This window comes from Danio aesculapii, chromosome 16 (assembly GCF_903798145.1).
Source record: "Danio aesculapii chromosome 16, fDanAes4.1, whole genome shotgun sequence".
NCBI classification, from domain to species: domain Eukaryota; kingdom Metazoa; phylum Chordata; class Actinopteri; order Cypriniformes; family Danionidae; genus Danio; species Danio aesculapii.
The window spans coordinates 3,402,978-3,430,477 of NC_079450.1; the positions used below are offsets into that span (position 1 = coordinate 3,402,978).

The window sequence follows — 27,500 nt, forward strand, 5'->3', positions numbered from 1 at the left end:
TGTCGTGTTTCGTCTGGTGCAAACAGCCAAATTGCTCATCACTGAAAATCTTGTCACATAGTATGTTGTTGCGACACGCGGTTACAATGTAACCTGCTCACCTAATGTTTACGCTCGTAATATTTATATCATTTGCTAATTAATAACCTCATGTGGAACTGAATCATTTCGGATTCTGCTACTGTCCACCAGAGGTCGCATTTCAGTCACGGACGCATGCTTTGAGAGACTTTCTGAATAAATGAATGTAATAGGCTGTTTTCCAGCAAGGCAACCCGGTGTGCTGAAATATAATTGGCTAAACTGGCATTGGGCAGGTTAAAAGAACCAAAACAAGACATCCGTTACGGCACGGAAACAGTGGTGCCCCCAGAAAATTTTCTTAGGGGTGGCGAAGTAAGGCCACACCAAATCTGGGGGTGGCACACAAAACAATAATGAATTGTGTATATATATAATGAGTAATGTATATTTTTGTTTCTGTTAAATGCAATAATGAAGTTTTAATTAATTCCATTTATTACTTCTGAAATATTGCAATTTATTCCTTGAAATAATTCACCAAGTACATGTGCAAAACCAAATAAAAATTAATATTTAGTTTAAAACACCTTTCAGGTAAGTTATTTTTCACATATCTTTATTGTACAACATACAGTAGCCTATATGCCATGTCTAAAATCAATGAAGATTAATGAACTAATAAAACAAACAAATGAACAAACTTTAAAAAGAAATTAATAAAATATTGTGAATTCAAATGAGTACATTTAAATTACTAATATCAACAGCTAAATCATATTGGGGTGGCCACAGGGGTTTACAGAGTTTACACAAGGTGGCCGTGGTCACCCCTTGGGGGTGCCCCTGCACGGAAAACATTTTCAAAGCAGAATATCTGACTTCAGCATTGTTTTTCAGTGCAAATCATTGATTTCTGAAATACCTCTGAGATTTGACATGAACCTCTATGTGCACGTCAGGACGGACTGTGCCAACATCAGTCATGTGATGGTCAGAAATGTCCATTACTTACTGGAAAACTGAGAAAAACAGAAAGACAGAACAATCATCAACTATTTATACAAGCCAAAAAAATAACACAAAAGTCAAAGTGTGAATCAACCCCAGCTTATAAACAAACCTAGCAATCACTCAAAAGATTATTAGCAATTGCCTAGTAACCACTTTAAACACATAAGGCATACAAACACTTTTAATGGTTAGCAACTTTCTAGTAACTAGCATATACACTCACCGGCCACTTTATTAGGTACACCTGTCCAACTGCTCGTTAACGCATATTTGTAATCAGCTAATCACATGGCAGCAACTCAATGCATTTAGGCATGTGGACATGGTCAAGACGATCTGCTGCAGTTCAAACTGAGCATCAGAATGGGGAAGAAAGGGGATTTAAGTGACTTTGAACGTGGCATGGTTGTTGGTGCAAGACGGGCTGGTCTGAGTATTTCAGAAACTGCTGATCTACTGGGATTTTCACGCACAACCATCTCTGGTCTGGAAAAAGAGGAATTATCCAGTGAGCAGCAGTTCTGTGTGCACAAATGGCTTGTTGATGCCAGAGGTCAGAGGAGAATGGCCAGACTGGTTCCAGCTGATAGAAAGGCAACAGTAACTCAAATAAGCACTCGTTACAACCGAGGTCTGCAGAAGAGCATCTCTGAACACACAACACGTCCAACCTTGAGGCTACAGCAGCAGAAGACCACACCGGGTGCCGCTCCTGTCAGCTAAGAACAGGAAACTGAGGCTACAATTCACACAGGCTCACCAAAACTGGACAATAGAAGATTGGAGAAACGTTGCCTGGTCTGATGAGTCTCCATTTCTGCTGCCACATTCAGATGGTCGGCTCAGAATTTGGTGTCAACAACATGAAAGCATGGATCCATCCTGCCTTGTGTCAACGGTTCAGGCTGCTGGTGGTGGTGTAATGGTGTGGGGGATATTCTCTTGGCACACTTTGGGTCCATTAGTACCAATTGAGCATCGTGTGAACACCACAGCTTACCTGAGTATTGTTGCTGACCATGTCCATTCCTTTATGACCACAGTGTCTCCATCTTCTGATGCCTACTTCCAGCAGGATAATTTGCCATGTTAAATGGCCTCCACAGTCACCAGAGCTCAATCCAATAGAGCTAATTTTGGATGTGGTGGAACAGGAGATTCGCATCATGGATGTGCAGCTGACAAATCTGCAGCAACTGCGTGATGCTATCATGTCAATATGGACCAAAATTTCTGAGGAATATTTTCAGTACCTTGTTGAATCTCTGCCACGAAGGATTAAGACAGATCTTAAGGCAAAAGGGGGTCCAACCCGGTACTAGTGAGGTGTACCTAATAAAGTGGCCGGTGAGTGTATGAGCATCACTTCCTATAAATCAGCAACTTTAAAATATATTTTACTCTTACTGTAACAACAACAATGTATACTCTTTTCAATGTTTTTATTAGTGACTAGCTTTGTGTAATATTGCTGTCTATTTAGGGAACACTCTGAAGTTTTGAACGCAGCCTTCATTAACGTTACCGTAAACAATCGTGAATCAAATACTCACAAACTCTGATGTTTTTAGTTTATTCCGTGTAATCGGAGTCATGTTTATTAAAAGATGAAGTAAGCAAACAAATAAAAGCGGATTAAATACACTCACCTCTCACCACAGCGACAGACCGACGAGCTCGAATATACCGCGCTCACGCTGACGTCAGCCTGCCCCGGAAGCGACGCCGCCTGAAACTGGAAGTTAATCGTAGCTGCTAGTGTTGTTGTTGTTCGACCGAGAAGTAGCAGCGCGACAAAATTAGACAGAATTAGCTTAGATATAACCAGCTTTTTTTTACACCAGTAAATATTTAATATGGGGAAGAAACACAAGAAATACAGACCCGAGTGGAGAGCGGTTGAAGGAGGTGAGTGATGGATATGCGTGTGAAAATCACGTGAATTCATTTTCAGTGTTCTTGCAAGGGTGTTTATTCGGTGTAATCGCTAATATTTCTATGGTACACTTGTTTTTATCCATATAGAAAGACGATAACTATAGTTTTTAATTCATGGTCAGGTTTTTGGGACTTTGTTTAGGTGTACGTGCATTAAAATATGACCCCCTCATTCAAACATCTATATATGTTATGTGTATATTGTATTAATACACACTTTTGTAGTGTGAAATGTAAATATCATAATTGTGCAAAATTTCTTCACAGTCTATTATTGTTTAATACCTGTAGAGCAGAACTCTATCTTAAATGTACTTATGTATTTAAATATGCATGTCAGCGTGTTACTTATTTATTAGCTATTGTAAATGTTTTATTTTCATATTTTTATTTATTTTGTTTAGAATTATATAGTATGTTTAAAATATTATTTCATACTTTAATTACATTTTATATTATATATATTTACATCAAGTGTATTGTTTCCGTAAAATGTTTTTTTAAACATTTCTAACAATTCAGCTCTATATAATATTTTCTGTAATTTTTTATTTAAAAAACAATTATCATGTTAATCTATCATATATATATATATATATATATATATATATATATATATATATATATATATATATATATATATATATATATATATATCCATTCAATTATTGATTGGTAATTATTTTAATCCAAAGTTTTAGTTGTTGTAGCATTTTTTTAATTCGTTTTTATTCATTTATATGATATTTTACTAGTTTTTATTTTTATTATATTATTTTTATTTTATTTTATAATCTAGTTAATTTTTATTTAAATATATAGAGCTGAATATGTTATTGTATTATTGAATTTAATACCTGTAGAGCAGAACTCTATCTCAAATGTACTTATTTTTGCATTTCAGCGTGTTACTTATTTGTTTATTGGCTATTGTAAATGTTTTGTTTTCATATTTTTATTTATTTTGTTATTTAATATAATATAGTATGTTTAAAATATTAATTTGTACTTTAATTACATTTTATGTTATATATTTACATCAAGTGTATTGCTATAAATTGTTTCCGTAAAATGTTTTTTAAACATTTCTATCATTCAGTTTAATATTATTTTCTGTAACTTTTAATTAAACAATTATGATAAGACTCTTTCTTGTATATAAATACATTTAATTATTGATTGGTAATTATTTTCATCCAAAGTTTTAGTTGTTGTAACTATTTTTGATCTATTTATTTTCTTTGTATAACGTTTTTTTATTTTTATTACTTTATAATCTTAAATGTTTTTATTTATTTATATGTGCATTCCAGAGTCTGATAATTATTTATTTATTTATTTGCTATTGTAATTTCTATTTTATTTTATTTTTTTCATATTATTGTTTATTGTATTATTTAATATAGTATGATTAACAAAAAGATTTATACTTTAATTTTAATTTGTAGTATTTACCTCCTAGTGTATTGTTAGAAATTGTTTCCGTAAAAAAATGTTTTTTAATAATTTTTAACAATTCAGCTTAATATATAATTTAACAATATTATAATTTAACTTCAAATTAAATTCAAATTCATAATATTAATCTATTTTTTTTTTATAAATTTTTTTTTTACTTAATTTACTTTCAATAATATTTTCCTATTTAAATTATAAGTATATCAGTTTAATTGTCATCTAAATATATTTTTGTTTATTTTGGTAAATTTTGCTTTGATTTATACTTAATTGTAATCAAAAGTTTATTTTGTTTTGTAATTTAATCCATTTAATTGTAATTGTAAATAATTTAGGGTGATTTTGTAAGGCTGTGAATTATAAATAAACCAATAATAAACAAATTGCAAGCATAAATAATTACAATTAAATATGAAATAAACAGTGCTTTATGGTTTTCCGGAGAGTCAAACAGGATTCAGGTACGGAAATTGAATAATGAAATGTAGTTACAATAACATTGCATAGTCTTCATTGTATTAATTCAGTAAAATAACTCCTCATTAAAGTTACAAATGTACTTTTTTGCACCCAAACGCTTAAAATAAAGTTGCATGCTTTATAAGTTGAATGCCTTATTCTCAACTGTTCTGCTAATCAACATGTTACTATTGGGGACACACACACTGCTGTATCGATGCTAAACCGATATATTGTGCAGCCTTAGTTTAGACAAATTATCTATTAAATACTTGAATCTTTATTAGATTTGTACAATATTTATTGTAAGGCGTTGTGTGTTGTTGTCTCTTTCAGACTATGAGGACAAACCATTAGAGAAGCCCCTGAAGCTGGTCCTGAAGGTGGGCGGCAGTGAAGTGACTGAACTCTCTGGCTCCGGGCATGACTCCAGTTACTATGACGATCGCTCCGACCACGAGTGGGAGCGCCACAAAGAGAAGAAAAAGAAGAAGAAGAAGAAATCGGAGAAGGAGAAATATGCAGATGATGATGAGAGGAGGAGGAGGAAGGTGAGTGTAAAAGAGTTGTTATTATTGTATATAATTACACATAAATGATCCTTCAAATCATGTAAATCTTGTCTGAATGACCTAATGCCACAGAAAAGCACACTACGTGGAAGAGTTTTGGAATAGTAACTAATTTCATGAGAATATTTGTATGTTGTTTGCTCAATTAAACAAGCATTGTGATAAGATTGCATGATTTAATAAGCATAAAATAAATGTTGATATGAAAAAAATGTATTGTATATGGTTTCGGCATGGATATTGCAATGTGCAAATGCGCAATAGTCGCAGAATATGCAATGTGGAGTTCAGTTTATTCATCCCTTAGGACATTTGAGTGGAATTACAGCTGTAACCACTTCAAACCATTTGTGCATAGGAAATTAGGTTTTATCAAAGATTCATTCTGTTGAACTTTTTATGCAATGAAAACTATGCAGTGTTATTTATTTACATTTGATTATTCAATTTATTCTTGAATACTCGCGCTGCCTGTTTCATTTATGCAGATTAACTGTCCTATAAAGTCATCACAGTCAATATAAAATCAGTAATTCTTTCCAAATGGAGCTATTCAAGTCATCTGGTGAAATTATATTCATATCACAATATATATTGCAGCAAAACAAACATTGCAATGTCAGTTTTTTTCCAATATTGTGCAGCCCTAATATGTGTGTGTGTATATTTACATTTACACAATTTTACATTTATTTATTTATTTATTTATTTATTTATTTATTTATTTATATATATATATATATATATATATATATATATATATATATATATATATATATATATATATATATATATATATATATATATACACACACACACACACAGTTGAAGTCAGAATTATTCGCCCCCCTGTTTATTTGTTTCCCCAATTTCTGTTTAATAGAGAGAACATTTCTTCAACACATTTCTAATCATAATAGTTTAATAACTCATCTCTAATAACTGATTTATATTATCTTTGTCATGATGACAGTAAATAATATTTGACTAGATATTTTTAAGACACTTCTATACAGCTTAAAGTGACATTTAAAGGCTTAACTAGGTTAATTAGGCAAGTTATTGTATAACGATGGTTTGTTCTGAAAAAACGATGGTTTGGTCTAATAAGTGGCTAATAATATTGATCCTAAAATGGTTTTTAAATAATTAAAAACTGATTTTATTCTAGCTGAAATAAATCAAATAAGACTTTCTCCAGAAGAAAAAATATTATAGGAAATACTGTGAAAAATTCCTGAAACTGTTATTTAAAAAAGTAAAGAAAATTCAAAGGGGGCTAATAATTCTGACTTCAACTGTGTGTGTGTGTGTGTGTGTGTGTGTGTGTGTGTGTGTGTGTGTGTATATATATATATATACACACACAGTTGAAGTCAGAATTATTAGCCCCCATTTGTATATATATGTATATTACATACATATATATTACATACATACACACACACATACACACACGTATTTGATTTGCACAGTGCAGATTCATATTATGTAACTACAAACTTTTACTGATGTATATCTCTTGTTTTATAACTATTTTAGACAAATTCGTTTTTTCATATTTAAATAAATAAATATATTAATCATTTCTAGAGAATATTTGTATGTTATTTGCTGAATTTAACAAGCAGTGGGATAAGTTTGTATGTTATTTATAACTATTTAATAAATGTTAACGTGACAAAATCTTAAATAGAATAGCATTTTGTTCTATAATATCAGTTATTTTCTATTTGTTATTTTTTTATATGCGCAAATACATGCATGCATACATTTTACACAGTACTGACATATTGTGAAAATACAAACTTTTATTGATGTAGTTACTTTTGTTTTGTAGCTATTTTAGACAATTACCTTTCTTTTCATATTTTAAATATATAATATATTAATATTTTTCTCATATTCTAAATATCATATGAAACTTAATGATTTAAAATGGCTTTAACAGAAAATGAAACAAAATGAAAAACATATTTAGGATATTTTAAAAAATCTATAATAATTACTAAAAATCTTTGAGTTGCACAAGTGAAAGTTTTTCTAGAAAACGTGATAAAACAATCGTGTTACTTGCAGTTTACTTTACAAATGATTTGCATATTTATCCAGGAGGAGAAAAAGAAGAAGCGTGAGCGAGAGCAGTCAGAAAGTACATCCAGCGCACCAGTGGAGCCGTTCACCCTGCCCAAACCTGTGGAGGTAAAGCTACTGAAAGCCTGTTTCATTATCCAGAGCTGAGCAGAGTGCTGAACTAAAGGAGCGATGTGTTTGACAGGTGGTTGTAGAAGAAAAGAAGAGGAAGAGGGACAAGTTTGAATCTGAATCGGAGGCAGATGAGTTTCATCCTGCAGTGAAAGTAGAAGTAGAGCAGCCGGCGGACCGGCCCGTACGAGCCTGCAGAACACAACAAGGTACAAGTGCAGCTCTAAAACATTATGGTTATACAATTGACGTCAGAATTATTAACCCTCCTGTATATTTTTCCCCAATTTCTGTTTAACGGAGAGCAGATTTGTTCAGCACATTTCTACACATAATAGTTTTAATAACTCATCTCTAATAACTGATTTATTTTCTCTTTGCCATGATGACAGTAAATAATATTAGACTAGATATTCTTCAAGACACTTCAATACAGCTTAAAGTGACATTTAAAGGCTTAACTAGGTTAATTAGGGTAAAGTTAGAGTAATTAGGCAAGTCATTGTATAATAGTGTTTTATTCTGGAGACAATCCAAAACTAATATTGCTTGAGCGGGCTAATATTATTAACTTAAAATGGGTTTAAAAAAATTAAGAACTGCTTTTATTCTTGCCAAAATAAATCATATAAGACTTTCTCCGGAAGAAAAAATATTATAGGAAATACTGTGAGAAATTCCTCACTCCTGACTTCATCTGTACATGAAATAAACTGTGTATGCAATACATTTGATGCAGTATTTAGTGTTACTTTAATAAACCTGTATGTTATTCATCATATATCAAACTGAAATATCATATCTAATGTTTTTATATAACATTTTTAAAAAAATCATCAGTTTTTATTTATTTAGATTTTATAATGTCTTATTGAAATATTTAGTGGTTATTATTATGTAATGTTTTAATCTATATTGATCTTGACATGAAATAGACATAAGTTGCTGATGTGGCAATAAACACACAAATTAATAAAATAATAATAAATTATACAAAAATAATAATATAAAACTAATAAAAATGCTTATTGATACATTTAACATGAATTAATCTGATAACCCAGTTTTTTTAAGGAGGCTTTTTTGTGATGATCTGTGAGGTCTGGCTATAATGTTGTTTGTTGTTAAATGTTGATTGATTTGTTTTAAATAAAATAAAATGAAATAATACACAACATAAAAATAAGGTATTGAAATAATGACATAGTTTTGGTCATTTTTTTATATCGATCAATATTTGAATTGGGAATATTTGTAATATCGCAAGAATAAATGTAAGAATAGCATTAGAATCCTTGAAGAACATTCACAGTCACTCGTTATTGATTTGCTGGTCAGATGCAATAAATCTGTTTGTATAATAGTATCTATTTCTTTTTTTTTTTAAGGAAAATGAGAAGTATTTTCTGAACAGACTAAATTAGTATACAGTTTTTAATTGTGTTATGAAAGTTAAAAGACATCCACAATTTAATTCTGAATGATGTACATCTTTCGTAAACATCAAAATAAATCCTCAATGGCTTTCAAAGTGTATTTCCTTATTGTTTGCTCTTTTATCTGTGTTTTTTTTCCTAGAAAATGAAGCCACTCCTCGTCAGCAGCTCTTGGAGCATTTCCTGCGTTTGCTTCAGAGGTGAGAAGCTGCAAAAACAGACTCAACATCTAATCTTCGTATCTGCATTACACATAGTTTTTATGTCTCTACAGAAAAGATGCACACGGATTCTTCGCCTTTCCTGTTACAGATGCCATTGCTCCGGGATACTCCATGATAATCAAACATCCCATGGACTTTAGCACAATGAAGGACAAAATCGCTGCGAACGAATACAAAACAATTACAGAATTTAAGGTGCGTGCATTATTGGATCCTCATTTATCGTCATTCTGTGTAAATGACAGTTTTAGTTTGATTAAAATGACATACTTTAAACTATTAAATAAGGCAAATAAACAATATATTGAATTTTGTTAAACCCAAATTTCTTTATTATAATAATAATAATAATAGATGATCAGATCAGATCACTTTTATTGTCACATCAGCAGCAGCACGTGCGCAATGATGAGTGAAAAGCGTAGGTGCTGGCTCCTGACAGTGCAAAATACAGACAGTGCAAAGTACAAAGACAAACTCCAAAACAAAACGATATACTATTAATATATATAATTAATATATTATTAATGTTGACATTAAAAATAGACAAGTACGCAGTCAAAAAGGTGTGCACATGTACACATAATTTGACTGCTGGCGGATAAAATATTGTAGGCACTAGGGCTGCACAGTATATCATTTTAGCATTGATATCGCAATGTGTGAATCGGCAATAGTCACATCACAGGACGTGCAATGTGGAGTCAGGATTGTAGTTGACCAGGTACAACTGTTCAGAATACATGTCATTTCAGTTTAACATGAAGGAAAAAGGGACATTTTTACTAATTGTGATTTTAAGGCCTCTTAAAACATTTCAAGTGAGTTTGAAGCATTTTTAAAACAAATGAACTATTATATTTTTAGCTTAACAAAGATTAATTGTACTTAATTATTTACACAAGGAAGATTATACAACTTTATTGTACATTTTGATTCTTTTATTTCTGTACGTGTATAGTTTTAGACTCCTTCATTTGTATATTTGCTCTATCTCTGCTCTTTATTTATTATATTTTATGCATATGCACTCCCCTCCAAAATCATCCCAATCAATCTAAAACTAAGTCCATTAAGTTATGTTGTGAAATATCGCGGTCCCACTTTATATTAAGTGGCCTTAATTAATATGTACTTATACTGGAATTAATCATTTGTTACAAAGTACTTATTGTGTAAATGCATGTTTTTACATTGTACTTATGCTTTGAGTCAATACCTGCATGTAATTACATCTGTAATTAATATCTGTTGTTACATTAGTAATTACACTGTAGACCATCCTTTAATTATTAACCCACCCTTAAACCTATCCATACTCCCAAACCTTGCTTTAATCTTACCCATATCTCACCTAAAGAGCAACAGAAGTGTTCTGCAATACTTTAAGTACATTGTATTTATATTTTGATGTCACTTAATATAAAATGGGACCAATATCGCAATATAAATCACAGAAAGTGAAAAAATCGCAATGTACCTTTTTTTGCAGTATCATGCAGCCCTAGTAGACACTTTTTTCTGTTGTTGTTGTTGTAATAGATATAATAATAGATGACGAAATTAAAACAAAACTAAAAAATCGTACATATACCTTAGGAACGGTATAACAGACAATTTTACCGGTTTAAAAACATGACTTTTCCAAACTGCATTAAACCTTGAAACCGGTTATCATCCCATCTCATACAAAAAATTAATAACAAGCATCGTACAAACCACCAAAAACAACAATACTAATAATAACAATAATGAATGACATTTAACTGATCTGACCACAAATAAAAAATACAAGCAATAATAAAAAATAAACACTCAAGAAAAATATCAGGTGAGACAAACATTGCAATAATATTTCCTAAAACCTATAGAAACTATAGATTTAAAAAAAAAAAAGATTTGACTTGATTTATTTTATTTCGAACAAAGAGTCATACACAATTTTATGAACAAAACACATGATTACGTGTACATTAATACGCCATGATCGAAATGGAGCGGGATGAAGTGCAAGCAAATGAACGAACATTGTAGAAACTGCAGGGTTCCATATAATTCCTTCATGTTGCTCCAATACAAATCAATTAAGTTAACCTAATTGTTTTGCAAATTGAACATAAAAAAATTAAATTGTCCCCCCAAAAAACTCAAGAATTGTGTTGATTCAGCTCATTTTAAGTTAGTTTGAACACCCAGCAAAAGTCCTTTTTTGAGTGAATACTGTAAAATGTAAACATGGTATAGTTTATAATATAGTCTATATATAATATCTATATATAATATGGATATAGTTTTATAATTTTCAATCTGATCTGTGTTTATCATCTTCAGGCTGACTTCAAGCTGATGTGTGACAACGCCATGGTTTATAACCGACCGGAGACGGTTTATTACAAGGCTGCTAAGAAACTCCTCCACACAGGATTCAAAATGATGAGCAAAGTAACATGTTTAATGTTACTACAAGTTTGGTTTTGTTCTTGTTTGCATTTTTGTTCCTCATCCGTGACTCATCGTTTCTATTTCGTTCAAGTGCATGCAATTCTAATCATCTGATTATTTGGGTAAAAATTGGTGTGATTTCTATACAGCGCGTTCCAATGAGTTTTTTTTCTTTTTATTATTATTATTTTTTATTGGAATAGTTATTTATTACAAAGCCGTTCAGTGATTCCAGGTAAGAGTATTATAGTTAATTGTAAGAGTTAAGGTTACTGCACACAGAATCTGAAAATTGTGTGTTGCTTCACATGTAGATTAGTTTCGGCTTCCCGCCAACGTAACAAGGGGGCGGGGCCATGAGCTCACCCGCTCTGCGTTTGCAACAGAGTCAGACAGGCAGACTGCAAGAAGGAACTGGAGTGAGAGGTTCAGCATTCAGTTGTACATGTACGACTCTGACACAGACCAAGCAGAGAGTACAAAATCATTTGTGTCTTTGTACAGTTTTACAGCCAACTGTGTGCTAGTTTCACGTGCCGAGCTTGTACACAGAAACTAATAACCACGCACACTGAATTAACTTTGACTGAGGCACCGGATGCACCGCTCGAAGCCGTGACACGGCACACCAGACACTCTCTGTAGCGCACCAGAAGCATGAAGTGTCCCGAATCGTCACGCCACACATTTTTGAATTCTAAACATAGGTTTCTGCAGTGGTCCGCGACGCCGACTTGAGTGTACCCTGATAGAAACCGATGTTTAGAATTGTAAAACGCATGCTAGTTAAGATCACAGGGAGCTTCTGGGATCACGAGAAATGCAAACGGCTGAAGTATAAGGTAGACTCAATGAGAAGTACACATGTTTGCAAACCTACCTAAAGACACAACCAATAATTCTGATTAGAGTGATAATGTGGAGAATATTGATCTTGTGTTGAGCCCAATGAGCCTTACATCTAAAAATAGAGCTAGCGTGTTCCTTTAGTGATATCGCTTCGACTCACGCTGAAAATGGCGGACGTGAATCAACAAACTGAGGATATGATGACGCGCCTGTCAATCAATATTGGTGGGCGGGGGGACCGATCTCCTACGTAAAGTTGCGGTCGATTTGAAAACCGCTTCAATTGGTCCACCGTTTTTATGTTGTTAAATTAAAAAAAAAGCACTGGGTGTGTTTATATCACCCCAATATGACGGTCTATACACCATACATGCACATATGTCTGTCCAAACAGCTTGAAAAGTAGATTTTTTACCATAGGTGCCCTTTAACACACTGTCCATTGATATTATAACAGAAATCTAGATGCCTCATGGTCTGCTTCGGTCCATTGTATCAGAACGTCATTGCAGCCATCATTTATTATAATGTCTATAGGTACTGCCAGTCTCTGTTTAGGTTTTATTTGCATACGTGAATGTGTGAAGTATCACTATTAACGTATCAAAACTCCACTGATTTCCTGAATTAAACTTTGCATTTAGGGATAATACAACGCAGCTCTTCGATAATGAGCTGAACTATCCTTCCTCTCTATGTAGTATTGGATGAACACAATATGTAGCATATTCCCCCTCAGTTGTCTTCTTTGGAGAAGAGAGAGGAGAACAAAGCATCACTGCTTGAACTGACGCTAAAATGTTTTGCGTTTCGTAGTGGATTAATTAATACGCATCGGACTCGGTGTGCAAGGTTTGTTTACGTGACGAATGTTTCAGATATGAACACGAAAAACGCATGCAAAGATGTCTGACTTCAGTGTGCAAAGACGTTTAGACTTTAAAATAGTAGTCCATTAGTTAATGCATTTACTAACATGAACTTAGAATTATCAATACTTGTGCTGGATTTACTAATCATAGTTCAACATTTACTAATGCATTAATAACATCCGCAGTTATGTTTGTTAACATTAGTTAATGCACAGTGAGTTAACAGGAACTAACAATAAATAACTTAATTTTAATTATCTAACAACAGCAAAGATGAATAAATACTGCAATAAATGTATTATTAATTGTTTGTTCATGTTAGTAAATGCATTAACTAATGGAAACTTATTTTAAACTGACCGCTTAAAGTTATATCAACTTATTTTCTGCTTGTTGCCTAGGAAGCATTCATAGTTTTCAGTTAGAATAACTTAATGCACTAATTAAAAGTCACATGCGTACTTAAATGCATTCAAACTTGCATGCATAATTAAAAGTCAAATTTAAGACACAGTTTGAGGAACGAGTCAAGAGTACAGTTTATACATAATCAGTGTTGGGGAAAGTTGCTTTGCAAATAATGCATAACAATATTGAGTTACTGCCCAAAAAATAACTAGCTGTGTTACTTGGTTACATTTTATAGTAAGTAATGTGTTAGGTTTCTTTTCAGTAACTTGTTCTTACCAGGCTGATCTCTTTCAGAACTGGCAGGGTTTTCAAACCTTTAAAAGACACATCAGTAATAATAATGTAGTATAATGTTATCTTCTGAGAACTCCCTGACCCCAGAGCTCTACATGTCATATATACAGGTTAATGACAGTTTAAAAGCAATGTGTTTGTTACTTTTGTTTTATTAGTTAAATAAAATCACTGTCCATTGAGACTTTAATCCCCTTTTACTTTAATTCGAAGTTCATTTCAGTTTTAATAAGGCCAAAGTCTTTAGTTCATTATAATGAGAATACTTCCATCGCAGAAATATAAGACTCTGCCATCTTGGTATCTGTGTGTTCCCGGCAGGAAGCTCATTCTCTTATTGAGTGCGGGATTAATGTGGCTGTTTATCTGCTGTTTATTTCCTAAATCAAAATCATATTTAATTAAAATAAAAAGTAATTGGGATTACATTTTTGAAAAAGTAACTCAAATATTATGACTTAATTTTTTAAGTATGAAATTTTACTAATATTTAATGAAATAATTTATTAATTAACATTGTTAATAAATATTATTAATAATATTACTTTTCTAAGTAATGAGTAATGCATTACACGTTACTTAGAAAAGTAATATTATTACAAACTATCACGCTACCCCAACACTCTACAAAATAATAAATATTAATATAATTAATCCAATAAATAATGCTTTATAATGCTCGACATAAAATATTAAACAAGCCAAAAAATCATGAATATTTCATAGTTTTCCTGTTTGTTTTCTTCAGCATCCCAAAAAAAAGAAAAACAAAGCTAACTTGAACCTCTCTCTCTTTATTATTATTATTATTATTATTATTATTATTATTATTATTATTATTATTTTGTTTAATTTAAATTTATTTTACATTATTGAGATGGTTCAATCCTAAAAAAATGTTCATGCTCAATTTAAATATTAATAAATATTGATATAATTTAAAACACCTTTCATCCAGTAAATGATGCTTTCTAATGCTCAATATACAGTATTAAACAAGCCAAAAAAAAAAACCTGAATATTTCATAATTTTCCTGTTTGTTTTTCTTCAGCATTCCAAAAAAAAGAAAAACAAAGCTAACTTGAACCTCTTTCTCCGTAGTATTATTATTATTATTATTTTTTTATTTTTTTTTTTTATTCATTTTTTACATTATTGAGATGGTTCAATCCTAACATTTTTACATGCTCAATTTAAATATTAATAAATACTGATATAATTTTAAACCTCTTTCATCCAGTAAATAATGCTTTATAATGCTTGACATACAATATTAAACAAGCCAAAAAAACATGAATATTTCATAATTTTCCTGTTTGTTTTTCTTCAGCATCCCAAAAAGAAAACCAAAGATAACTTGAACCTCTCTCTCTTTATTATTATTATTAGTAGTAGTATTATTTATTTTATTTTTTGCATTATTGAGATGGTTTAATCCGAACAAATTTTCATGCTCAATTTAAATATTAATAAATATTGATATAATTTAAAACACCATTCATCCAGTAAATGATGCTTTATAATGCTCGATATACAGTATTAAACAAGCCAAAAAACCCTAAATATTTAATATTTTTCCTGTTTGTTTTTCTTCAGCATCCCAAACTTGACTTGAACTTGACTTGACTAACTTGAACCTCTCTCTCTCTCTCTTTATTATTGTTATCATTAGTATATTATGTTATACTGAGATGGTTCCATTCGAGCAATTGTTTTTTTTTTTTTTTTGGCTCAATTTGACCATGAATGCCTTGCAAGTTCAGAGATGAGTTTTTTCACCATCCGATCTCGTCCTTTTATTTCAGTCCATCTGGTTTTCGCCATTTGCGCGTCTCCCATCTTCATGGCATACCGAAGGCCTCCCGCAGGAGGAGTAAATGGGTGCTGTGTTGCTCTATTTGTGCTCTGTTCACAGGAGCGGCTGTTAGCTTTGAAGCGCAGCATGTCTTTTATGCAGGACATGGATTTCTCTCAGCAGGCTGCCATTCTGGGGGATGACGACATCGCCCCGGAGGAACCGGTGACGGAGATGATGCCCATTCACACAGAGTACCCCAAAAAATCCAAAAAGCAGCCCGTAAAAGAGCCCATCATCAGGTAAAATTCTGCATATGTTTTGAGCGTGTGTGATTGTATGCATGTGTACATGTATGTGTGTGGACATACAGAGGAATGAAATGTCGCACAGGACAATGGTGCTACCAAAATGAATCATAAATACACTAGACTTAAGAGTTATTTAAAAAAACATACACTTTAAGATACTTAACTATACACATAAGACAGGCTATGCAAGTACTTTTACATGAGACTGAACAATGTTGTGCAGGATGGTGGATGATTGGTTGAGGTGCTCTAACAGCCTGTAGGAAGAAGCTGTTGAAACCTTCCTGATGGCAGCAGCTGGAAGAGACTGTGGAAGGGATGGGGAGAGTCTTTCACAATACTGTTAGCTTTGCTGGAGCACCTTGAGATGAAAATGTCCTGAATGGAGGAGAGAGGCTGAAGAACCTTGGACGTCAGCAAAGACTCTGCTGTCCCTGGAGTGTCACAGGAATCAGACACATGCTCTCTACTTCTCCATGACCACCACAGCAGCTGCTCAGGATACGGCCTGGTCCAGGATTGTGGAAACCATAGGATCATCTATTCGCAGGTCTTGGATCGGTTTTGTGGCACTGCAGTGGCCTCGGGATGAGTATCCCCAGGTGGAAATAGAGAATAAAGAGAGTAATTAGCGTAGCTGCTGTTCATAGTGTATATGAATGAGATGCAGAAACCTGTGTGGAGCACATTCATGTATCATACCACTATGTGAAGCACTGAGTGTATGCTTTACTGAACAGATAGGTCTTTAATCTAGTTTTGAACTGCGAGAGTGTGTCTGAGCCTCGGACGTTATCAGGAAGGTTATTCCAGTGTTTAGGAGCCATAAATGAGAAGGCTCGACCTCCTTTAGTGGACATTGCTGCTCTAGGTACTACCAGAAGCTCTGAGTTTTGAGATCTTAAAGAGCGAGTTGGAGTGTAGCGAGACAGAAGATTGGTTAGATAAACAGGAGCTAGATTATTTAAAGCTTTATATGTAAGAAGCAATATTTTAAAATCAATATGAAACTTAACAGGCAGCCAGTGTAAGGAGGATAAAATTGGGGTGATGTGATCAAATTTTCTAGTCCTGGTAAGAACTCTGGCAGCTGCATTTTGTACTAATTGAAGTTTGTTAATAGAGGATAAACGGAGAATGAGCGAACAGAGCATTACAGTAATCCAGCCTAGAAGTCATAAAAGCATGAACTAGCTTTTCTCCTCCTGATATGGATAGCATACTTTGTAACTTAGCGAAATTTCTCAGATGAAAGAAACCAGTTTTTTTTCATAAATTAGTGCGAGAAGTATAATGACACGCCTCAATGCCTTCCAAAATTTACTGCCACAGAAAGTGACGTCACTTGGAGCAAGTCACATGCTTTTTCTATCAGCGCTTTACAGCCTTTTTATAACCGATGTTGACCAGAATGCAGAGAGAGACACTAAATGTGTGTTTTTATATCTTAAATTACAATTAATACAGAAAATAGATGTTTTGTGCAAATTTATTTAACTTATTAGAGTAAACACACAAGAAAGATGAAACGCGCTCAAATGTTAGCGGGAAATGAATGTTTTTTTTTAGATTTCAGTACCGATAGAGACTGAATTCCACTATCCTGACACTATTGTTTTTGACAAACAACGCAAGGTTTATCTTGTGGTGTTTATATATAGTAATATTTTCAACAAATAACAGAAGGTTTATCCTTTTCTGTTTATTTAGTGAATTTTTATTTTACTTTTTTTTGACAAATCATGCAAGGTTTGTGTTTTTGTGTTGTTTATATAGTGATATTTTTGTTTTTGACAAATAACAGAGGGTTTATTTTTTGTGTTGTTTATATAGTGATATTTTTGTTTTTGACAAATAACAGAGGGTTTATTTTTTGTGTTGTTTATATAGCGATATTTTAGTTTTGACATCAGGCAAGGTTTGTGTTTTATATCACAGTTTAAATAGTGATATTTTAGTTTTGACATAACAGAGGGTTTATTTTTTGCTTTATTATAGTGATATTTTAGTTTTGACATCATGCAAGGTTTGTTTTTGTGTTGTTTATATAGTGATATTTTAGTTTTGACAAATAACAGAAGGTTTATGTTTTGTGTTGTTCGTATAGTGATACTTTTGTTTTTGTCAAATCATGCAAGTTTTGTCTTTTGTGTTGTTTATATAATGATATTTTAGTTTTTAACAAATATGCAAGGTTTGTCTTGCGTTGTGTGTGTGTGTGTGTATATATATATATATATATATATATATATATATATATATATATATATATATAGAGATAGTGATATTTTAACTTTTTAACAAATAACAGAAGGTTTATCTTTTGTGTTGTTTGTATAGTGATATGTACGAGCTGGAGGGAAACGCATGCAGTTTGACGGACAGCACAGCGGAGGAGCATGTTTTGGCTCTGGTGGAACACGCAGCAGATGAAGCCCGGGACCGAATCAACCGTTTCATGCCAAACTCCAAGGTTTATAATGTCTATAATGTCCATAAATTTCTACACGCACTCAAGCCCCAAATTATTAATTCCCCAGGCAAATCCTGACTTAAAGTTTTTGTTCAAATATAAATATAATTTTGTTTTAATGCAAATGTTTACCACAGTGACACTTCTTGTACATCGTCTTATCTTTTGGGGAGAAGCCTGTGTCATTTCCTTTAAAAAAAACTTGCTGGTTGAATAAAAGTAAAAGAATTTGCCAGAAGTATGAATCATTTCGGGCTTGATTGTATCCTTTGTGTGTTCTGTGTAAATATGTTAGATACTAAATTGTAATTGGCCTCCAATAATATTAAGTCAGCAGTCATCATATTTTTCTCCTATATAGCTTCTGTGAAATTTGTTGATGTAAGTTAATGCATTAACTTGCATTATTAGCCATATTTACATTACATTTAGTCATTTAGCAGACGCTTTTATCCAAAGCGACTTACAAATGAGGACAAGGAAGCAATTTACACAACTATAAGAGCAGCAGTGAACAAGCGCTATAGACAAGTTTCAGGTGTGTAAAGTCTAAGAAGCAAAACATTAGTAAAAAAATTTTTTTTTTTTTTTTTTTTTTTTTTTTGAGAGAGAGAGAGAAAGAGGGCACAGTTAGTGGTATAGCCAGAGAGGCAATTACAGATTAGGAAGGAAAGTGGAGACTAAACAGTTGCGTTTTTAGTCGTTTCTTGAAGACAGCAAGTGACTCTGCTGTTCTGATGTAGTTAGGGAGTTCATTCCACCAACTGGGCAGATTGAATGTGAGAGTTCGGGAAAGTGATTTCTTCCCTCTTTGGGATGGAACAACGAGGTGACGTTCATTCACAGAACGCAAGTTTCTGGAGGGCACATATATCTGCAGAAGTGAGAGCAGATACGAAGGAGCACAGCTAGAGGTCACTTTGTAAGCAAACATCAGAGCTTTGAATTTGATGCGGGCAGCAACTGGCAGCCAGTGCAAACGGGTGAGTAGCGGAGTGACATGTGCTCTTTTGGGTTCATCAAAGACCACTCGTGCTGCTGCGTTCTGAAGCAGCTGAAGAGGTTTGATAGAACTAGCTGGTAGCCCGGCCAGCAGAGAGTTGCAATAGTCCAGTTTGGAGAGGACAAGAGCTTGAACAATGAGTTGAGCTGTATGTTCAGATAGGAAGGGTCGGACCTTTCTGATGTTGTAGAGTGCGAATCTGCAAGATCGAGCAGTTCTAGAAATGTGGTCAGAGAAGTTCAGTTGGTCATCAATCGTAACTCCAAGGCTTTTTACCATTTTGGATGCAGTGATGGTTGCTCCGTCCATCTGGATTGAAAAGTTATGGTGAAGAGTCGGGTTGGCAGAAACTTCAAGCATTTCCGTTTTCATGAGGTTAAGCTGGAGATGATGATCTTTCATCCAGAGTGAAATGTCTGACAGGCAGGCTGAAATGGAGCTGGAACCGAGGGATCGTCAAGGTGAAAAGAGAGGTATAGCTGGGTGTCATCAGCATAGCAGTGGTAGGAAAAACCATGTTTCTGGATGACTGTTCCTAAAGATGCCGTGTAGATAGAGAAGAGAAGTGGCCCAAGCACAGAGCCCTGAGGTACCCCAGTGTATAGATGCTGTAGGTTGGACACCTCTCCCCTCCACGACACCCTGAATGACCTGTCCGAGAGGTAGGAACTGAACCATTGAATAACAGTGCCTGCGACGCCCAGTGACTCAAGCGTAGATAGCAGGATCTGGTGGTTTACAGTGTCAAAAGCAGCTGATAAATCCAGCAAGATGAGGACAGATGATTTAGAGTCTGCTTTAGCCAGTCTGAGATCCTCCACGACCGAGAGCAGGGCAGTCTCAGTTGAGTGGCCTTTCTTAAAGCCAGATTGCTTGTTGTCCATGAGGTTGTTTTGAGTAAGAAAGTCTAGGACTTGATTGAACACTACTTTCTCCAAAATCTTGGCCATGAATGGAAGCAGGGATACCGGTCGGTAGTTTTCAAGTAGCGTTTGATCCAGGTTGGGTTTCTTTAGCAGAGGGGTTACCCTAGCCTGCTTAAATGAAGTAGGGAATAGACCAGAGTCAAGAGATGTGTTAATTATGTGAGTCAGTGTTGGTATGACTGCAGGAGAAATGGCTTGCAGGAGATGAGAGGGAATGGGATCTAGCGGACAGGTGGTTGCATGGCTTGATAGCACGAGATTGGACACCTCAGACTCAGAGAGCTGGGAGAAAGAGGTGAGTGTGTGTGGTGTTGGTGGTGTATCTTGCGTGTTTGTTGTAGGTGCAGCAAATTGAGCACTGATTTTTGCAGTTTTGGTGGAAAAGAATGTAGCAAAGTCATCAGTAGTGAGTGTGGAGGATGCGGGTGGAGGAGGAGGGTAGAGGAGGGAGGAAAATGTTTTAAAAAGCAAGCGAGGATTGGTGGCACTGTTGACTTTCTGACGGAAGTATGTCTGCTTTGCAGAAGTAACCTCAGTCGAGAAAGAAGACAGAAGAGTTTGGTATGTTATGAGCTGTTCAGGATTTTTAGTTTTTCGCCAACTTCTCTCAGCAGCCCGAAGTTTTGAGCGATGCTCACGGAGAACATCAGAAAGCCAGGGTGCAGGAGGACTGGCTCGGGTTGGTCTGGATGTCAGAGGGCATAGTCTGTCTAGACATGATGTTAGCGTGGAGCAGAGTGTATCAGTGGCACTGTTCGTATCAAGTGCAGAGAGTTTGCAAGATGGAGGAAGAGAGTTAGAAACAATGGTGGATAGTCTGTTGGGTGAGAGAGAGCGTAGGTTTCTGCGAAAGGCAACTAGAGTAGGAGTGTGTGGCGGCTCAGGAGTAATGTGGATGTTGAGAGAGAGAAGGAAATGATCCGATGTTTGTAGTGGAGTTACTAGTGTTTGGTCAGCGAGGCAATGTCGAGTGTAAATAAGGTCTAGTTGATTACCTGATTTGTGAGTAGCAGAAGTAGGTGCTCTTTTGAGGTCGAAAGATGCAAGCAGAGTCTGGAAGTCAGCAGCTTGAGGTCTTTCTATGTGGATGTTGAAGTCACCTAGCACCAACAAGGGAGTGTCATAATCAGAAAAAGATGAGAGAAGAACATCCAGTTCATCTAAGAAGTGACCTAATGTACCCGGTGGGCGGTAGATGACAACCACATTTATGCGAAAGGGGTGGATAATGGTGACTGCATGGAATATTATAAGCGGGATAATGTACGTCCAGCCAGATGTTATCTCAGAAAAAAGTCCATGTTTCCATGTTAAAAGGAGGTTTTGTCTTAACCATTTGCGACATTTATATTTTACAAACTGTTTCAGTTTCTCTGACGTTGTGGCAATACGACAGCATAAACGACTGAGACAATGATCACCTCCAGTACTGATTATGGGCTTTATTCAGTGTTAAATGCTCCCAGTGTGAGTTTAAATACCATTTTACCTCACGTTTATTGCCATAATGAAAGCAGCCGCAGGTAGTTCACCTCAGATCTTGAAAATAAAATAACTAGCAGATGCTTTGTAAATGAAACTGTGATTCAGTGCAAACCAACGACATCAGTCACTCCGTAGCTTTTTAATAATGCCAAAGAGGTTTAATGTGTATTCATTAGATTAAAAAGCCTTTATCATTTCGTTGGGAGTGCAGTGGTTGGTATTTAAATGCTTCTGTCATGTCGCATCGCTTTTGGTGCAGACAGACAAACTGCTCGTTGCTGGAAACTTGTGGCATCACGTGTTGTTAGGAAACACACCCAACAAACACATCTACGTTGTAGCGATGTCTGTACAACGTTGCGTTTTTTCGAAGGCAACGTCGCCACTTATGTGCTTGCTACATTCTTACAACGTAGAAATGTAAGATGTGAGAAGGCTGTAGCAACGTTGTCGTAACATTTAGCAACCATAAGGCGACGTTCTTACTATATGAATTAATGTTTTTTTTTTCCTGGCAGTTTATCAATACTGCCTAGAATACAGGATAAGCAGTAATAATTTCCAGTATTGCTTAATGATATAAATTGTTCATTCATTTTTTTAAAATTTTTTATTTATCAGCTGCTTGTGTAAACTTAAGCGTAAAAACGTCACACAAATGTCTATAATCAAGCTTTTTTATTATGTATTTCACAACATTTAATACACACAGTACACATCTAATTATAAGCAAACAGTATAAAATAATGTTTAGATTATATTAAATAATTAACTATATATAATTAAACTAAAAGGATAGGCTTAATTAAAATGTCTCAATTGAGAAAGTAAACAAGAAAGCTTAATTAAAATGTCTCAATTGAGAAAGTAAACAAGAAAGCAGGTTAAAATGCACTGGGCATCTGGACTGGAGAATACAGCAGACCGGGGAGCTCAGCCGAAAACCAGGTGTAGTTGTTGGTTTGAAGAAAGCAGTCAGAGAAAGAAACAAATCCAACAGAGAATCCAGTTTCAGAGATGGATCCACAGCAACCACAAGTCAAAACAGGCAGTGAACAAGAGAGGACAGATCGGAGCTTGACACAACAGGACTACACAAAGGACCACTGATTTCTTATTTAGCAAGAAGAAATAAAGCAATAACTTACTCCCGTCTCCTCGATCGCTGAACGGTCTGTTGAAATTTAAACTGATTCATTGATGATGAGTAAATGTTGTACAATGGTCGTCCATGCAGCCTAAGCACAACCTAAAGCAACGGCCGTTTAAATGGCAACATTACGACACCGTTGTGACAACCTTCAGCAACAATGTAGATCCTCAACCTTTTTACAATGTTGGTACAAAGTTGTAGGAAGGTTGCTACGTTGAGGCAACGTTGTGTGTTCGTTAGGCAGTGTTATATAACAGCTGCTTATGAAATGTCAGGCTTTATTTAATTCAATTCAATTCACCTTTATTTCTGTAGCGCTTTTACAATGTAGATTGTGTCAAAGCAGCTTCACATAGAAGATCATAGTAAATTGAAACCGTGTCAGTCCAGTTTTCAGTGTTTAAGTTCAGTTCAGCTCAGTTCAGTGTGGTTTAATAATCACTACTAAGAGTCCAAACACTGAAGAGCAAATCCATCAATGCGCAGCTCTACAGATCCTGAACCATGCAAGCCAGCAGCAAGAAAAAAACTTCAGCAATTGGCGAAAGTGAAGAATTAAAAAACCTGGAGAGAAACCAAACTCAGTTGGGCACGACCATTTCTCCACTGGCCAAACGTCTTGTGCAGAGCTGCAGTCTAGGCGCTGGAGAAGCTGGATGTCAGCGAGACTCCTCTGTCCCTGGAGCGTCACAGCAATCAGTCTCATGCTCTCCACTCCTCCATGACCACCACAGCAGCTGCTCAGGATACGGCCTGGTCCAGGATTATGGAAATCTTGGGATCATCTCATCGCTGGTCTTGGATCGAATCAGTCTGAGGGCCTCTGGATGAGTATCCCCAGGTGGAAATGGAGAATAAAGAGAATAATTAGCGGAGCTGCTGTTCATAGTGTATATAAATGACACTTTATTCTGCATGAGCACCTGGATGGATGTACATTTTCCAATTGTTTATAATTACAATCATTTTTTTAAAGAAATATAATCACATAAATCTACACAAATAAAATCTACACACTTAATTTTGGACTCGATTATATAGGAGAAACAAAAATGACTTTTTTTTTTAACATTAGCTTTGAAGGCATAAAATGTTTGGAAAATATGTGTATACTTATTTCCAATATATCTCACGCAATTTTGTGCCGAAAAACATGAATCTAGATATGTCAATTGACAAACAATTGCACTGAAATACTGATCAGTTTTGGGGGTTTTTTATCTGAAAGTAAATGTTCATGCAAGTAAAGTGAAGTTAATGTGTGAAGTGCAATATTCCTACACTTTCTTGACTCATGAACATTTGTTTTGTTTTGCCTGCAGATTGGATACCTAAAAAAGGACACAGAGAGTTCCTTAATGTATGTGGTTGTAAATCAAGATCCTGAAGGAGAGGGTAAGACATTAAATACTTTGTTTTATCATCAAAACTGTGTGTTTTTAAAACATTTAATACAGCGCAATGAAACGATTGAAAGACAAACAAATATCCGTTCTTTAAAAGTCTGATGATCACAGCAAAAACACATGCAAACTATAGTGAATGGTGGGTGTGGGTGTTAAATTACGTTTAACTTCCTACAATTCAAACTGGCAGAAATCATGTGTTGAACAGGTATTTCAGCATCACGTTGACCATTTCTGAAGCTTTAAAATGGATCAGTTTGGATGTATAAAACGAATAAAAATGCCACTTTATGTCTGAAAGTCTGTCCACTGCGATAATCTCATGTATCTGAAAAATATATTGATTATTGTTCACAGAGGAAGAGACTCATCCTGTAGATTTGAGCTCTTTGGCTAATAAGCTCATACCTGGATTGACATCACTGGGACTTAAAGACGACAGGAGACACAAAGGTAACATGTTTATTACATCAGAACAGTAAATCAGTCATGTAGTGCTTTTAATAAAAGGTTGAAGTTGCATGAAGTGCTTTTAAATATGCATTTTTATTCGATGTGTGATGTAATTTCAACTTAAACATGAAGACAGGGCGGGACATAGAGTAGCTCCTCCCCCTTTTTTATAAAATAGCCAATAGCTCTTTTTATCACAGCTCTGCCAGTGAGAGTGGTTGAGCTCAAGCGCATTTAACAGTAGTGTCTTAAAGGGGGGCGGGGCATGTCAGATACTAAAGAGCATTTGATTGGTCTGGAGATTTGATGAGAAACTGAGGTGATGAAGTGACAAACTCCTGGACAATCCTCTAAAAGAGAATTTTGTCACCGTTTTGGAGCACACTAGCTCAGTGTTTCCCAACCCTGTTCCTGAAGGCACACCAACAGTTCACATTGTCAATGTCTCTCTAATCAAACACACCTTAATCACCTAATTAGAACATAAGAAGAGACTCCAAAACCTGAAGTTAATTAGTCAGGTAAGGGAGACATCCAAAATATGTACTGTTGGTGTGCCTCCAGGAAAAGGGTTGGGAAACACTGCACTAGCTTATAGATATCCTTAAGACTAACACTATTTTTAAGACTAAAAAATTTCACTAGGGTTTCTTTCAGTAATTTAAGAAGTTTTGTCACCGTTTCATGTGATACAACTCTCAAGTGTCACCAGAAAGTGTCAGATTAAAATAATTCACAATATCATATATTATAAAATGCTCTAAATGCTTCCTTTTGGCTGGAAGTAGACTCGCATAGATTTTTTGTGTGTGTTTGTCTCTTTAAATGCAAATGAGCTGTTTTTACCCCGCCCCCTCTCCAATAAAGGGCGGAGCTTTTACAGCACATGCTTTGGTAACTCTAGAAACAAAACATCAGCATTGTAAGGACTTGTGTTTCTGTAGCACTTTAAAATTATGGTCATTTTAATATAGATAATGTTAGTTAATGTGTAATGTTAATAATGTATTTTGTTAACATGAACAAGCAATGAATAATACATTTATTATAAGATTTATTCATCTTTATGAATGAAAATAGTAGAGATGCACCGATACCACATTTTTACAAACCGATACGAGTACGAGTATTTTAATTTGTGTACTTGCTGAGACTGAGTACTGAGTACTTCATAGAGTTTGGTTTCAGTAAAGTTTATTTGTTGGGGGGTTTTTTTTGTTGGTTTTTTTTTTTTGCCTGCAGCAAGGATGAACACAAAAATCTTTAACAGAGTGCTGTTCCAAGCCAAAAACATACACACATTGTTGATAACCCTGCAAATCCATAGACCTTATCTGTTAACGATTAAGCATGGACATTTAAAGGATGAGTTATTCTTGCGCTTGCATGCGTCCACGACTTCACACATTACACAAAGTGTGTGCAGTGTACGTTATCTTATAGAGTCACTCTCATTGCATATTAGGGACGCATAAAACCCTGTTGTGCAATTCTTTCATATTCACGAGTCCTGCTTTGATCCGCAGGTTAGGTAATAAACAAGTCGCCTATACTTGATGTTTAACTGTGGGTGGGTCGCGGGTAGATAAGATCAATAGCCTACGCAACGCATACTCTTATTTCAAAAATCACGCGACCATCATCCCACAATGCTTATTAGTAAATAATCTTATTATTATTAAAACAGAAGGGATTTAGCAATGCCGTGCCATTGACAAGCCAACTGCAGAGAAACAAAGCAGCAACCGCAGTAATCACTTTCTGCCAAGTTCAGCTCTTCTTTTTTGCACTTGATTATTATGCGTTTAATGTTAAAAAAGCAATAATGAATAGCCCTACAAGAGTGTAACCTGTGTGTGTGTGTGTGCGTGCGCATCTTTTATCACTGAAGCCGCTCTCTTCCAAAACCGAAAGTTGCTTCGCCTGTCTAGCAATATTTTGACTTTTAATCGAATGAAAAGTTCATTTAAATGGGCCAATATTAAAAATTTGCAGTAAAGTAACTGTGACGTGCGGCCACATATTGAATCTGAGGTCTGATCTCATCTCGCTCTCGCTGTCATCCAGACATTGATACAGACGCCACACAAGTCAAGTCGCAAAACGGAGGCTGGTACCAGCTGACAGAATAGCTGAAGCCTTTGAGAAATCTATCAAAATACAGCACTGAAATTAACAGGCATAAATGTCTTAGAGCCAAAAAGTCTGTCTGTAGGATATCTGTAAAAACGCAATCAGAGACAATGTTATGTAGAAGTTGTGTCGTCTAATAATATATTAATTCTAATAAAATGAAAAC

At 34.7% G+C, this 27,500-nt stretch overlaps 2 protein-coding genes across 4 annotated transcripts in view; one reads left to right on the forward strand and one right to left on the reverse strand.

The window, feature by feature from the left end:
- trip13 (thyroid hormone receptor interactor 13) overlaps window positions 1-2,744 on the reverse strand; it is a 29,267-nt gene extending 26,523 nt beyond the window's left edge. Inside the window, exons 1-2 of the mRNA XM_056475408.1 lie at window positions 2,685-2,744; window positions 947-1,043 (exon numbers count right to left, since the gene is read on the reverse strand). Of these exons, the coding sequence (XP_056331383.1) occupies window positions 947-1,029 (83 nt within the window). The 5' untranslated portion in view covers window positions 1,030-1,043; window positions 2,685-2,744. The remainder of the gene's footprint in view (window positions 1-946; window positions 1,044-2,684) is intronic.
- Window positions 2,745-2,777: 33 nt separating this feature from the next.
- brd9 (bromodomain containing 9) overlaps window positions 2,778-27,500 on the forward strand; it is a 39,646-nt gene continuing 14,923 nt past the window's right edge. The window contains exons 1-11 of one of the 3 annotated variants that reach the window (XM_056475231.1): window positions 2,778-2,943; window positions 5,227-5,441; window positions 7,575-7,664; window positions 7,741-7,876; window positions 9,246-9,303; window positions 9,378-9,522; window positions 11,659-11,769; window positions 16,112-16,293; window positions 18,643-18,775; window positions 24,665-24,737; window positions 25,106-25,201. In XM_056475231.1, the coding sequence (XP_056331206.1) occupies window positions 2,892-2,943; window positions 5,227-5,441; window positions 7,575-7,664; window positions 7,741-7,876; window positions 9,246-9,303; window positions 9,378-9,522; window positions 11,659-11,769; window positions 16,112-16,293; window positions 18,643-18,775; window positions 24,665-24,737; window positions 25,106-25,201 (1,291 nt within the window). In that variant the 5' untranslated portion in view covers window positions 2,778-2,891. The remainder of the gene's footprint in view (window positions 2,944-5,226; window positions 5,442-7,574; window positions 7,665-7,740; window positions 7,877-9,245; window positions 9,304-9,377; window positions 9,523-11,658; window positions 11,770-16,111; window positions 16,294-18,642; window positions 18,776-24,664; window positions 24,738-25,105; window positions 25,202-27,500) is intronic. The other 2 variants (XM_056475232.1, XM_056475233.1) reach the window with 2 other exon arrangements.